General features: G+C 40.5%; 1 protein-coding gene across 1 annotated transcript in view; it reads right to left on the bottom strand.

Annotated features, from left to right (window-relative positions):
- tenm4 (teneurin transmembrane protein 4) overlaps positions 1-15159 on the bottom strand; it is a 147307-nt gene that overhangs the window by 37555 nt on the left and 94593 nt on the right. The window contains exons 17-20 of the mRNA XM_085430647.1: positions 12725-12871; positions 10149-10365; positions 4183-4302; positions 612-873 (exon numbers count right to left, since the gene is read on the bottom strand). Coding sequence (XP_085286773.1) covers positions 612-873; positions 4183-4302; positions 10149-10365; positions 12725-12871 — 746 coding nt within the window. The remainder of the gene's footprint in view (positions 1-611; positions 874-4182; positions 4303-10148; positions 10366-12724; positions 12872-15159) is intronic.

Genomic DNA, 15159 nt, shown 5'->3' with positions numbered 1-15159 from the left:
TTTTTTAATTATTCAAACAGGGCAGCTATTCATGGTTGACTTATCAGGATTCCTTTTTACAACTGTAAATGGGATGATGTCCCTGTACACGGAGCAGCAAAGACAAGGCGACTATAAATAAACTCAACTCAGACTAAATTCCCTGATATGCCATAAATCTTACGAAGCAAACTGGGAGGCAGAGTAATGAGAGAAGTGCAGAGATACCTGCTAGAAATACAGGAGCCGCACAAACAGTTCGACAACATAGGTCACCAACACAGAAGTCCAAATAGATGCTTACATCAAAAAGCCTCATGTAGATAAACTTGTATGCATAACTGTAAGATGCAAATCCTTCCTAGAGGTATTTATATGCATAAACTGGATGACTACTCTACAGTAACAACTGTTTCTGTGGATAAGATAATAATCATCACTCTGCAGTTAGGTACAACGTATATTGTGAATTACCCAAATTTTACAGGCCAATTACACTTGAGTGATAAAAATTAAAGCACTGAGTCACTGTTATATTTATACTTGAAAAATAGTCTGTAGCTGTGCGGCATGAATCATTTACAGGAAGACCCATATGCATTAGAACCTGCAGGGCAGGGACAGAGCATCACCTGGATTTCAGGTACAACATTCCCTCTTTCAGCACAGGACCCAGCGAATGCGGTGAGCGGCGCTGGGGACACTACAGGGCTGGGCCTGGTAAAGCTGCTCAGGTCACAGCTAGGGATGTCATTCTCCTCATGCCGCATCACGATGGTATCCATGACAAAGAAACGTCCCCATGGCAACCAGAGTGTGTGCTCCTGGGTGATGAATGGAGCGCGTTCAAAGTGCAGGGCTATGGCTATGCCCCCATTGGTCACCAAGTCAAAACTGGAACACAGATGTGCACAATGTCAAAGAAAATTAACTGATTGTCTTACTTTTGGATGAATTAAAATAAATACAGTGAAAATTCCCATTCCCAATTTATACTATTTGTTTTGTGTTGTGCATCAAGCCTCTGTTGTGAACACGACACATTTGTTATTCTCTATTTAAAGGATAAAAAAGAGATTAATCAGTAATAAATTCAAAATTTAATTTTTTTAAAAAGTTAAAGAAAGGATGCTTTTAACTGCTTTGAATCATCTCTGTTACACAATGGAGCAGATACAATACGATTATAGATCACAATGTAAAAATGCAGGTTTCCTTGGTTTAATAATCTTAACATTTTATTTGAAGAATGCAAAGTAGCAGATTACAGGCGTGACTGTTTCACTCCAATTACCATGTAATGTGCTGCTCCTGTGCTCACATGTGTACTGTAAATGAGAGAGAGAGGTTTGTGCCGTGGGATGGAGGCAGCCGCCAGTACTTTATTGATCTCTTAGATGAAGGCTGTCCACTCTAACATCAGTCTAAAAGCCCTGCAATGCAACCCCATCTGCTGTTGCATTAAAGGGTCTCTGCCTCTGGACTGACCTGACTGTGTCTCAGTAAACAGGCTACATTTTGGCAGCGTCATCACCTCTAACTGCTGCATGGTACCTGCACCTGGACTGGACTTTTGCAGCTTTTGTCACTTCTCTCTAAGAGCCAATTAGCACCTGGTCACCTACAGGCCCCTGGGACAGGCAAACACTCTCTCTCTCTCTCACACACACACACACACACTCAGAGTTTTTCTCAAATTACAGATACAGAAGTAAGTTTAAATAGTGCCATGTAAAATGGGCAAACTCCCTCTTGGTTTAAGCTTCTATATAAAGAACTCGCTCAGTCTAACTTCCCTTGAGGGTAAACATCTGATTGGCTGTGGTGATAAACAACAACTTGGTCCGCCCTTGATGTTTTGCCCTTGGCTGGGTGCAAGCAAAGTGAGCTTCTTCATCAGTCTCGAGTCTGCAGAGCAAGGCTCTCGTAGTACTCATGCAGCTGTGATCCATCAGTACCCATGCAGTTGCATTCAGTCTGTAGCATGCCTGGCAGGCTTGGGCTATGCAAACTCAAAATACTTCTGGACTACCATGGGCAGCATAGGCGATCGATGAAGAGATTCACTGGCTATTATCAATCATGACAATAGCCTTAAGGAACAAAATGATTACATTACCTACAGAAGGTTACCGCCTTGTGCCCTTTGGAAATGCATCAAACTAAGAAAGTTAACTACATTTTTACTCATTTGCCAGCTAATGAGCAATATAACAGTATATTTATAATGGACTGCATGACGTCTACTTAGGTTAAAGTGAGCCAAGGTCAGAGCAAAAAGTTAGTAAGAATAAACACAGACTGTAAAACTACAAGTTCTCCCGTAAAGACGCTCACAAGTACCCTAATAATGTAATGAGCTTAAACCCATGTCAGCATTTTTCTCATTAATAGAGAAAAGCTTAAAAGCGAATAGGTCTGTCTTAATGCTCAGCCAATCAGAAAATAGCTACACAGTTGTAAAGAAACTAAACTAACCTCTTTTGTTTAGGCCTGAAAACTTTCCCAGATAGTGGAAAAGGTAATTTAAAAAACTAAGCCCTTGGACAATAAAGAACACATCATAAAAATGAGTTGAGACAGCTTTCCCATTTCTAAGTGGCTGAACAGGTGCATTTCTGATTTCACGCTGCACTGAGCCTGTTTACAGTGATTGCAGGGGAGTTGCAGGAGACTGGGCATGTTTACAGGGGAACCTGGGAGATGGAGTAGTGTTTACACATATGCTGGAAGGTAGAAAAGAGTATGGAGCTTTGCAAAGAAAAAAGTGACTGATGCATAAGAAAAAAAATGGGACACGCATAAATGGAAAAAGGATAGAGATGAGGAAAGTCAGTGCAGTGGAAAGGACATGAGACCTGGGCTCAAGGAAAGCACGGGAAATAAGTAAAAGAGCAGTACCCAGAAAGGAAAGGCTTATGGGCAATGAGAGATTAGAGGAAAGACAGCGTGAAGGGATGGAGAGCAGATGAAATGAGTGAAGAAGGTGAAGATGATGAAGTAGAGAAGAGAGATTTTTGTAAAAGTAAAGGGGAGAGAAAAACGACAGGATGGAAGAAATGAGGGGACGCAGGAATGATCAGGATCAAACCAGCGGCAAAGATGTGGGCCTTTAGAGTGTCAGTGACTGATAAAAGTGCCAGGAAGAAGTGGGGCTTGGAGAGCAAACACCAATTCATGTTGTGCTGTGATAGAGGGGCTCGGTTTGCCACAAGGCCTTACTAACACTGAGATACCTGGGACTGGGGGTTGTGAGTGTATACTGTATGCTTGTACAATCTTATCAAATACATTTAAGATGAAAAGAAAAAGAGAGAAAATTATTAGAGATTTTATTCTCAAGTTTTTTTCTCTTTCACTCCAAGAAACACGCCGAAGCTAGTTTGATGTTTTTCTCTGTTTCTCTGAGAAACTCTCCTGATGCCAAAGCAGCCTGAACAGCATCGCTCAAAGAACGCTACACAGAGAACTCAGACTTTTTCCTCTTTCTTATTTAGAACACATTGCCACAACAATTTATCTTCCCCCAAAGGGTTTTTAGTGGTGCTGTAATAAAATAACAAAATAGCTTTTTTCCTGCTTTCCTGAACAGCCAGAACATATGTGGAATTGTCTGAGGAAGTAAGTGGTAATGATCTATGACAGTCACATTACTACGTATTATTTTATGGTCATAATTATAACATCCAACTAATTAGAAAAACCATTTCATAAATGGCAAAAGCATTATTAAACTATTTAGAGAGGATAAACAAGGAGCGCAAACACATTTCTGTGACCTAAACCTACTGTGTCACTTAATTCTCTTAATCTTCTATTGTCGAATAAATAATGTCCATCTGCACAATGTTTTATAGCTCCAGTGAGATGCTTTGCATTGGCATATTTTATTCTTTCCCCACCCTGCTGCTACTGAAGCATAACTTATGAGTGTACCAGAAGGGCTTTGTTTGATTTCTCTGGGAATTGAGCCGAGAACTCCAAAATTGGACCAAATGAAATCACAAAGCAGATCAATGGCAGCACAGTTTGCTGTGGCAACTGTGTTTTTTCCCCCCCTTTCCATCGTTAAGATTTTGTAAAAGTATTTGACAATGATCTAAATATCACTATCTGTACAGCATTTTTAGGTAACTGCGAGAGAGGTTTTACTGCATCCTTTACTCTCTGCATGTGCTTTGATATAAAGACTCAGGTTCTTACCTTCCATCCTGCCTGGTGATTGTGTAACCATAAGATGGGTTATTGATGAAGCTGATGTTCACTCCTACCAGTGGCGTTCCGTCTGACGTCACGACTTGTCCACGGATGACACAAGCATGGCTGTACGAAGTGAAAAAGATCAGCATTATTGCTCATTGCATAGCAGTACAAATAATTACAAGCTAACAGCAGGTGTCCTGCAGTAAAACCTGTATTATCTTGTTTTATTTATATAATTTCTGTCCACGCTAAAATATGCAAAAGAGGATGGATAAAACATTCAGACAGCATATTTTAACAAAGCTAAAAGGTTAGATAGAATGTACCAACAATACTAATGCTGCCTACAATGAATTCTTGGTTTATGGAGAAAGGACCCATTACTGCATACCATTCCATAGCTCGTTCCCATATTTCCTGTTTTTTAAGGTCTTTTTTTCCTTTTCTTTTTTAATCTGCTTCTATCTAAAAGTCAAAATAATGAAAACGAATTGATACCAATTGATACCACATACCACCAGCACTTAAGACTGACATTGTGGATTTTCTATATAACACAAAATGACGCTATCTCAGCGTACTTATATTAATACTAATACACTCTGTCTCCTCCTCCCCCTCCTACTACTACTATTAATATTAACCTCAACCTCAGTCTGCGACTGGGGAGAGTGCCCGCCCTATGGAAGACATCCTGCATCGTCCCGGTCCCCAAAAAGAACCGGCCCAATGAGCTGAATGACTTCCGACCGGTGGCACTGACGTCACATCTTATGAAGACTCTAGAGCGGCTCTTCCTCAACCTCCTCCGACCACAGGTACAACATGCCCAGGACCCACTACAGTTTGCATACAAGGCGGGTGTCGGAGTGGAGGATGCCATCCTGTACCTCCTACACAGAGCCCACTCACACCTGGATGGGGGAAAAGGCACGGTCAGGATCCTGTTTCTTGACTTTTCCAGTGCCTTTAATACCATCCGGCCCTGTATGCTTCAGGAAAAACTGAACAGGATGGAGGTGGACCCCTGCCTGGTGGCTTGGATCTCCGACTACCTCACCGACAGACCACAGTACGTCAGGCTGAAGGACATCACGTCTGACACAGTGGTCAGCAGCACAGGAGCACCACAGGGAACTGTGCTGTCCCCTCTTCTCTTCACCCTGTACACCTCTGACTTCTGCTACAACTCTGAATTATGCCATATTCAGAAGTTTGCAGATGACACGGCCATCATGGGGTGTATCTGGGATGATCAAGAAGAGGAGTACAGAAGTCTGGTGAGGAACTTTGTCGCATGGAGTCACACAAACCACCTGCAACTCAACACCTCAAAGACTAAGGAACTGGTTGTGGACTTCGGGAGGTCCAGAGAAGGTCCACTGCCAGTTCAGATAGAGGGGGAGGAGGTGGAGGTGGTCAACAAGTACAAGTACCTCGGGCTGTGGGTGGACAATAAACTGGACTGGTCATGCAACACAGAGCACCTGTATAAAAAAGCCCAAAGCCGACTGTACTTCCTCAGGAGGCTGAGGTCTTTTAACATCTGCAGGAAGCTCCTGAGGATGTTTTACCAGTCGGTGGTTGCTGGAGTACTTTTCTATGCTGTGGTGTGCTGGGGGAGCAGCACAGCAAAGAGGGACTCATCCAGGCTGGAGAAACTGATCAGGAGGGCTAGCTCTGTGGTCGGCATGAAGCTGGACACTCTGGTGACAGTGGCAGAGAAAAGGACATTAAAGAAACTGATGGACATTATGGACAATGCTGGGCATCCTCTGCACACGGCCATTAACAACCAGAAGAGTCTGTTCAGTGACAGGTTGCTTCTCCCCAAGACAAGAACTAACAGACTTAAAAACTCCTTTGTCCCACACGCCATCAGACTGTTTAACTCCTCTCTGGAGGGGAGAGGGAGGGGAAACAGGAGGACAAAGGAGGGGGGAACAACTAAGCTGTAGTGCCTCTGCACCTCACTGTACAATACCTTGTGCAATACTTTTTGTAAATAGTCAACAGTGCAATAGACTCAATACTTGAAATGTGCAATTCACTTGTATTTTTATTTTTTATTCCTATTTATTCTATTTATCCCCTTTGTATATTTTATTTATATTTGTCTCTGTATTTATATATGTGTGTGTGTGTGTGTGTGTGTATATATATATATATATAACAGTTCTGTAACTGTAACTTTGGTCGTTGCTGTGCTTTTTTTGGAAGTCGAATTTCCCAGAGGAACCCACCCGAGGGATTAATAAAGTTCTATCTTATCTTATCTTATCTTATTTTTTTTTCTTTTCAGCATTAGAAATAGATCAACAGAGAGGAGAAACATTAAAGTCAGTATGGATTTGCTCAAAATAGAAATACTGTACACAATAAAATAGCCATAACAGAAACACAACAAACTAGGGTGTCTCTAAGGGTTTTTCCATCCAGAATGGAAGGATAATGAGATAAGGAAGCTTTACTTTGCTTTTGCTCTAATTAAAAAAGAGGAATTATCTTTTCCATTACAGAATGCCAGAGAGGGAAATAATAGGACTGCAGATTGCAAGACTTGCTTGGCTGATTATCAAGACCTCAACAGATTTCCAGACTGACATCAGGCCTCCAGAAGCTGCATAAATTAGATCTGATCATCAGTCGCCACCAATCAATAGTGGGAAGTCGTCCAAATTCACCTCCTAATCTTACTGGACTGATGAGTTGAGACCTTGCTGTAGCACGTCTCCCTCGTCGACTCTTACCCTCGTCATTATCAAGGCCCGACTCATGGTCAGCCGTTGTTTCTGTAGTCGTTTGCAAAAAATTGGTCCCCTAACAAATGCCTTACTGTCACTTCTTCATTAGACCATGGCTATTTTTAATACATTTGGGTCTTAAACACTGCCACGTACTGGAAACAATTAACACTAGCGTGTTAGTAGCTGCCCTCAACATGTCCTTACCAGAGGCAAGATCATTCACCCTACACTATCCTGGTCCCCAGGAACCCTGTTTTATGTTAATTAGGCCAGGTCTCCTTCAGAAGACCTTCGCTGTCCACTACTGTGCTGTAAACAAGCAAGGAGATACTGCTCTGAATCCTTGGGCTTACACCCAAATATCTAAGAGGATGCATTTACATAGAATTATTACCAAAGTTAACCCAGCACTGATCTGGCTGTCTACATTTAATCATTCACAGCAATAGTTTATTTTAGTCTTGTTTGAAGTTTCAGCCGTCTCCATTTTCTTGAGATGGAGTTGTGAAAGCGGAACTATCGCCTTCCTGCTTCTGTGAACCACATCGGAAGCTGATTCCTCACTGTCAAGACAAATGATTTAAATATTGACATCAAATAAAACCCTGAGACAGAGTGGCAAAGGAAGCATGAAGAATTCACTACAGAAAATTCCATCCTTTGTGAGATTTCACAAGTCCAAAGGGATTCGCAAAGAGAAACATAAAGGACATGTTATAGTATGAAATAATCTTTAGTTTAGCTTATCTAGTCAGACGTCACAGTGGAGTGTGTCAGATGTCATTTTCACCCCTCACTTGAACAAGTCTTAAACTTACTCTATATAGGAAAAAAAACATCAGGTTTCCTTCAGGTGATATTTATGGTGACGATCCAAATGACTACAGCAACATACTGGCTGGTTAATTTACAAGAAAATAAGAACTAAATGACAAAAGGAGAGCTTTTGATCTATATCTAAAAAAAGGTAAAAATAATGGTAGTAAACATTAAACGGTAAAGATTTGAAGCATAATTTGGAAATACCATCTTTCACAATTGTGTAATTGTGAGGAAACTACATTGTTTTCTCACACTGACATCTCAGATACAATAAAAGCTGCGTGTCAGCTTTAACTATAGAGAACCTTCAATGACCACGGCTAATAAATAGTACCATTAACTCGGAAGCAACGGAAACATCATTACCCACGCAAATGAATTGATTACAGGGGAAATCCTGCTGAAACTGTAAGCATGTCACTGCAGCCCTCTCTTTTCCCTGTCTGCGTGTTAATAGCATGCTGAACAGGGGAAAACGAGGAGACGTCGATATAAATTTTTAGCTCTCCAAATATACTATGCTGCTAAAAGGGCTAGGACACACAGAGAAGGAAACAAACAAGAGATTTTCTGACATTAATGGTCTAACGCTGATAAAAGAGTTCTAAATAAAATAATACAAGTGCACGCCTGTAAATGAAGTAAATGGCTTCTGCCTCGCTATTATATGCCAGCTATCAATCTTTGCCCAAATTGTTCCGCGGACAAAGCTCCTGTTTACTATTCTGGTCACCATCCACTGCTGGGCATAGGCAGTCTCTTGTATTATGTGTCATGGTGGAGAATCAAGATGTTTCATGCAGTGGCAGATGCTTTATTCAGTGGCACCTTTGCAGCTTTTTGCGGTGGGAAACATCAGAAATAGAAGTCCAACATGTCTACTAGCACAAGGAAGCGGTTAGAGGATCAATAGCCAGATGATCGGGTGACCAGGGCAGGAATATCAGGAAGGAAGATGCTGAGACCGTGCCTTTAAGGCTCATCTGAAGCCCAGAGCTCCCTGTCATAACTGTTCATATCTGTCAGTGGTTGGGGAATGAATACCAAGCATGAATAATAGATTATCACTGATATTTTTAGGTGAGCTGAGGCCTCCAATCTTGCAGCTCATCTCTGGATTCTTCATTTTACTTATTTATGTCTGCATCTTGTGAGAGAGACAAGAGTATTACTCAATCCTCTATGCCGCTTCCTCTGTCCAGTGAAGAACTGCAAAATGTTGAGTGGTTCTTGAAAGCTAGTAAAATGTCAACGAGGGAAAATGTCACACCGCTTCTCTTAAGTATCAGCTGACGCTACTGCAAAAGTAAAAAAAAAAAAAAATTAAAAATCAGCCATACATTACTTTGCTGATGCAAATCACAGAGGTTTTTTAAAGCCTTTACTGACACTGGTGTTTGAAAGAATTAAATCAAATTTGGCATAATTTTCATATGTTAACAAGAACCCAATGCTAACATGTTTTTTAAAGTACAAATGGTCTGCTTAAAAAAATGTTAAAACACCTAAAAAAAAAATTAAAAACCAACAAACCATTACTGAGTCACATTTTAATACCATTTTCTAAACATTTTCAAATATTCTCAATTTACTTTCTTTAGGCTGTTGTCTCGTTCTGTCACGTGGGTATAATAAGTTGAGATGAGAGAGATGCATAAGCAAGTGAGATGCAAATAAGTGACGCGGCCTCACAAGCGTTTAAAGATGAAAAGAGAAGGAGACAAAAGAAAACAGAGGCAGGGGAACCTAATGGGAGTTTGACTGCTTTCCTGCCTGATATGAAAGGATTCCATGGCTGGGGTGTCATGAGCTCTGCCTCTGGGAGCGGGCCTCAGATGGATTACCGTAAAAGTAATCACAATACATAAATATGAGATGCCTTTCTTTGTAGGGAATTCTCCTTCCTTTTTGCCACATTCTATGTCTGTCCATCATCATCTGTCCATCATCCTCCAAGCCTCATCGTTCATTTCAGCCTTACTTTCAGCCCCCACTGACTGCTGCCTCCTCTCCCTTGTGCAAATATTTTCATCTGGATTTTAAAAAGCACATAATTTACATCTACTAAGATCTGTCAGTGCTATAACTGTAGCGCAGTAATTTGAAGCGGCCTATATTAAAAGTAAAATCCACTGATTTATGCCTGAACCTCAAATGTCATTACTTAAGAAAGCGATAACACAACTGTTGAGTTCACTGAGCATCAACTGATAATTTGACTGGCTCAACCAGGAGGAATCTGACAAGAATCTTAAGCATGAACAACAAACGACGATGCAGAATAAAAAGGGAATTCAACCCAATACCGTAGCTGGTTCTGGTTATATTATTAAGAGAATTGGTTAGAGAAGGCTGCGCTGGGTGCTGTCTGGTGAGAGTAATGCAAAAGTCACTCACTTGCCATCGAAGGGGTTTGCTCCAGGGATTATGTGGGTGCTGTCCCTGCCCACAAGGAAGCGCACCCTGTCATAGAAAGTCTGTAGGTTGCTCTGTGCAGAGGACATCTGTGTCTCCTGGATGATGTCCAGGGGATCCGGGGAACCCACACACAGGGAGGTAGTGTGACAGGTTGCCTGCAGACAGCAGTCTGGATCCATGCAGTCCACCAGGCCATCTGACAAGGTCAAAGAAGTCAAAAACACACAAACACTGACTCATTAAACAACAGCCTAGACACACACCTGGCAAAAGAAAGTATAAAGTACTGCTCAAAGTTGGTTTTAGGGTGTGTTAAGCACAAATGCTTTGAGAAATAAAAGTTTAAAATATATATATAGCCATTAACGTAATATAAAATACAGTAAAGATAAATAAAAAATCAAATTGGTGCTTGCTGTCACTACACTGCATCTTTAAAACATAATAATTTATCCTAGTCACACTTGCCCACATATTTTTAATGTAGGTGGCAGATAAGTTGATACAAGTTGTTTAGGGCTTTGTGTTTGAGAGTATTGTTATGCAGCGGAATAAATCTGGGACAGCTCGGATAATGGATAAGAATTTGTTTGCATTTTTCAGAACTCAGAAGATCATTTATTCTCACAAAATTCCCAGCTCCATTTGCAGAAGTGTAGCCCAAAACCTGCAAGGACCTGCCATGCACTGTTGGCTGCAAACCTTTGTCGAACAAACAGACTTGTATTAAATTTACATTAATCAGGGAAAGTAAGCAAGAGTACCTGCTGCTTTTGTTATCAGAACTCAAGTTTTTTTTTGTACTATGATTAGTTTGCTCCACATCAAAAAACAATAGTTTGGAGCAAATTATCATCTTGAAAGTCAGGAAGCATACAGAACTGCAATAAAATGTACAAAATGTTCTAAAAAGATCGTTTCAAAGTCTCCCATGAGAAACTATCGGAGCCCAGCTGCTTTTTGGCACTGCTGAATTTCAAATGCGTCCGAAATTCATCAACTGTGTGTCCTCGGATGAGTGTGTTGTGTTTCCATCTTTAACCTTGTCTGTTACTTTGTGCTTCTGCTATTAGCTTATCAAATTTATTAGACCACTTGTCCAAAAAAATAAGAGAAAATTAATATTTCAGAAATATAAGCTAAAACTAAAAAAAAATATTGCTGTTAATTAGGGAAGTAACAAACTGAATTAATGTTTTTATACCCAAACTTGAGCTGACACACTGGAGTTTTCTCACAAATTAATCAAGCATCACATTCAAGAGGCTGTAAATGTAACAACTCTAATTTGTTGTGTTAATCAAAAAATAATAATAACATGTTTTACTTTGTTTCTTTTGTAAAATAGTAAATTTTAACATTTGTGGATAACAACAATAAATATATTTTAACATTAAAAATATTTTAATTAACAAACTTAGGCTTACTGGTAGATTGACTATTACAAGAACATGAATAAAATAAATAAAATTTCCAGTACTGTCAATTTAGGGCAGCTGTGGTAAAACCTTAAATTGGGTAATGGTCTAATAAATGTATCATGTGTAGTATATGTTTTCTTTATGCCCAAAACTTTGCACTGTATATTTGTCTTTTTTATGGATATTATTCTTCTTGTTAAAATTTTGGGGCTTCATACCTTATATTTTACTTGATATAGAATTAGACAAGAAAGGATTATTTATTTGCCTGTTGTATTATTACACAAACAGAGACAATTTATATACATGAATAGGAGTCAAAATTAAATATATAATTTATTTAATATACCATAGCAGTGAGAAAAAATAGAGCAGTTCCGACCTGTTGCTTTACTCAGTGTTTCTTACGTGTACGCGTGTGTATATCCTCCTTATTTGATGGTCGGAACTTGTAACATTGCTCATGGCTCTCTGTCAGTAATTTAAGGAATACATGACAAAGAGAGCTGCTGTGCATTGCACTTTTCTTTGCTGAAGTGGGTCACTGGACTCCCTAGCCTTTGCTTTAAGGGGCCTATCTGGCCAGATGGGTGATAAAAATAAACCCTGCTGTCAGGATTCAGTCAAATCCCCAGAAGCACCCTCCTTTTACTATTGAGAGCTGTGTGGTCCCTGTACAGTGATCGGAAGACAAACAGCCCCTGCATAAATAAGGGATGCTAGTGCATAGCTCAAGCCCAGAATGAGGTCTGGAAGAAAGGAAGTCACGTCTCCCACTTGGCCTCAAGAGTGGTGCAGCCTCCTGGCTGGCTCTGTGTGTGTGCCTGGCTCTGCTCAGGGCTAGTTAGAGGGCAGAGCGTAGACTTCCTCCTGGGGCCGGCGAATGTTCAAGACCTCAGGGCCAGGTACTCTGCTTTTTAATAAAAACCTGTTGTCCAGGTGCCTGGCTGGAAGCCATTCCTCAACTTCACCTGTATAAGAGAGCAACTGAGCCTGGAAAGCATAAATGTACGTACAGGATATTCTCAAGCACAAGGGTGGTTAATTTTATAGTCAAATCATGTCTGGTTAAGAGTCCCTGTTGATGCCTGGCCAGTGTCAGAAGGCACCATTGTGTGTTGTTTGTGACTTTACCTCCATCGTTGTCCTTGACATCACTGCAGGCAGTTTCCATAGAGGTGTCACAGCCAGTGCCCCTCCAGCCCAGCTGGCACACACAGTACCAGCCATTGTTACCCAGAGTGCACCTACCATTTCCATTGCACAAACCAGGGCAGCCCTCTGCGTAACAAAATGGACAAAGACAAAGGTCGGCAATGAAAATCAAATAGCAGTAACACACGGACACTGTACGCTATTTATGGGAAAAGAAAACTACAAATTTGAAAAAAATGACAAATGTGAGGTGAGAGCTAATATTTATCGGGTAACAATAAGATTTTAAATGGGTGAGGGCAGCCACAATGACCCTCGGCAGAGGCTGATTAATTTGATATACCTTCCGTGAAGCTTCTAATATCCCTTTGCAGTAAAATCAGATAAGCGGGATCTTCTACATCAATATTCACTCATTACTACAGTGGACTGGACTCTCATATCTATGCCGCTACAGTTCGTTAATGAGAGCAGTGGTGTATTGTGCTGGTATTTCCGTCCGCTGAAAAAAACAAGAGTTTGGTGTTTTACTTATTGAAAAAATAATTCATTTTATTATTTGATAAACTGTCCCAAGACACTTTTCAGCTATCAATAACATACAATGCTTGTTTTGTCATTATGAGAAGAAGAAAAGAATATAACATAGTATAGTTTAAAATGGATAAAGGTTACCTCAGTAGCTTTGTGCAGAGGCAGGCTTTGCAAGAACTACTGTTCCGGGGGAAGCGACCCCAAGGGAGTGAAAAGCTGGCTGGAGCATAACGACAGGTACAATATTCCAATGTTTTTCTTTGGTTATATCTTTACAAGGGCATAGATTAGAGGATGATCTTGCCCATTCTTCGACATTTATCTGATACCTTGTGATCTGTATCCTCTCACAGAGGCATAGGGTAAATTCACAGGATATCAAAAACACATCTTAACAGCGGTTTGTGTTGCAGGAAGGCTGCCTTGATAGAAAGAATATTAAACTGACCCATTTTATCGACTAAAGACAGTGGGGCAGCATTCTCTACTGTATGCTTTTACATCACACAGAAAGAATGGGAGCAAAAGAGGGAGATACTGAGAAAAGAAGAGACAGGTGTAGTGATTGGTGGACATATGAATGGGAGAAAGATCAGTAGTGAGACAGAAACAAGTATACGCATTTAGGAGGATGACTGTTGTAGATCTCTCGGTTAGCTACAGAGTAAAGGTGACACTATGACATGAGTCATAGCATAAACAATTCAAAGAACAGCCCACACTGCTTTTACTTATGCACATTTATCCCATATAAATGTTTTTAATGGCATAGGCAACAATTCCCCTTTTGCTTTAATGCTGCTTTTTAGAATTTAAATAAATCAAGATGTGATTCAAGTGCACAAGGGTTTTAACAACGACAAAAGCATTGCATTCACTGTTTAGGAATTGCAGTCATTTTTATATAGTCCCCCATTATCAGCCCTACAATAATACAAACAGAGAAAAATCCAACATTCATTTTACCCCCAATGAGCAAGCACCTTGGCAACAGCGGGAAGGAAAAACTCCCTTTTAACAGGAAGAAACCTCCGGCAGAACCAGGCTCAGGGAGGGGCGGCCATCTGCCGAGACCAGGTGGGGTGAGAGAAGGAAGACCGGATAAAAAATGTATACAGGTGGTCCCATTGAGACCCGATGTCTCATTTAGAAGAGAGCAGGTCTGGTTTTCCTAGCAATTTGATGCAGTCATTGAAAAAAGTAATGTAATTTTAAAAATAAGCACTGTTTTAAATACTTTGTGAAAATCACGACAGGCAATGACTTTGTGAATTCTACACCACATAGTTGTAATCAAATGCAGTGCTTGCTTCCTTTAGATGCTCTGCCAGGCCTTTACTGCAGCCACCTTCAGTGGCTGCTTGTTTGTGGGTCTCTGCCTTTATTTTTGTTTTCAGTAACTGAAAAGCATGCTCTACTGGGCTGACATCAGATGACTGACTTGGGCACTGAAGAATATCCCATTTCCTGGCTTTGAGAAACTCTTGAGTTGCTTGTGCAGTTTACTAAGTTTACTAAGTCGTCCGATCATTTCTGTCGCATTTGGCTGAATCTGAGCAGAGATACAGCCCCGTACACTTCGAATTATTCCAGCTTTTCTTTCAGTAGTTTGATCAATAAACACTAGTGGCCAGTTACACTGGACGCCATACACAGCCATGCCATAACATTGTCTAAACCATGTTGGACAGTGTGGTTTTCTTCAGATCAACAGCAGTTCTTTTGACTACTGTATACTTTTCAACTTCCCATCATTCTGGGACAAATTGTACCAAATTATTCTTTTGCGCATTACTAAAGTTTTAGGGCTCAAGTTAATTTCTTACTATTATATTATTATTCTTTTTTAAGAATGCAATGGCTTTTTCCTTCACTTGCAT

Source organism: Copadichromis virginalis, linkage group LG14 (genome assembly GCF_057382275.1).
Source record: "Copadichromis virginalis isolate Kocher_CV1m ecotype Utaka linkage group LG14, C_Virginalis_male_GT1.1, whole genome shotgun sequence".
NCBI classification, from domain to species: domain Eukaryota; kingdom Metazoa; phylum Chordata; class Actinopteri; order Cichliformes; family Cichlidae; genus Copadichromis; species Copadichromis virginalis.
Note: the sequence above shows the minus strand (reverse complement) of the source record. Positions and strands in the feature narration are given on the sequence as shown.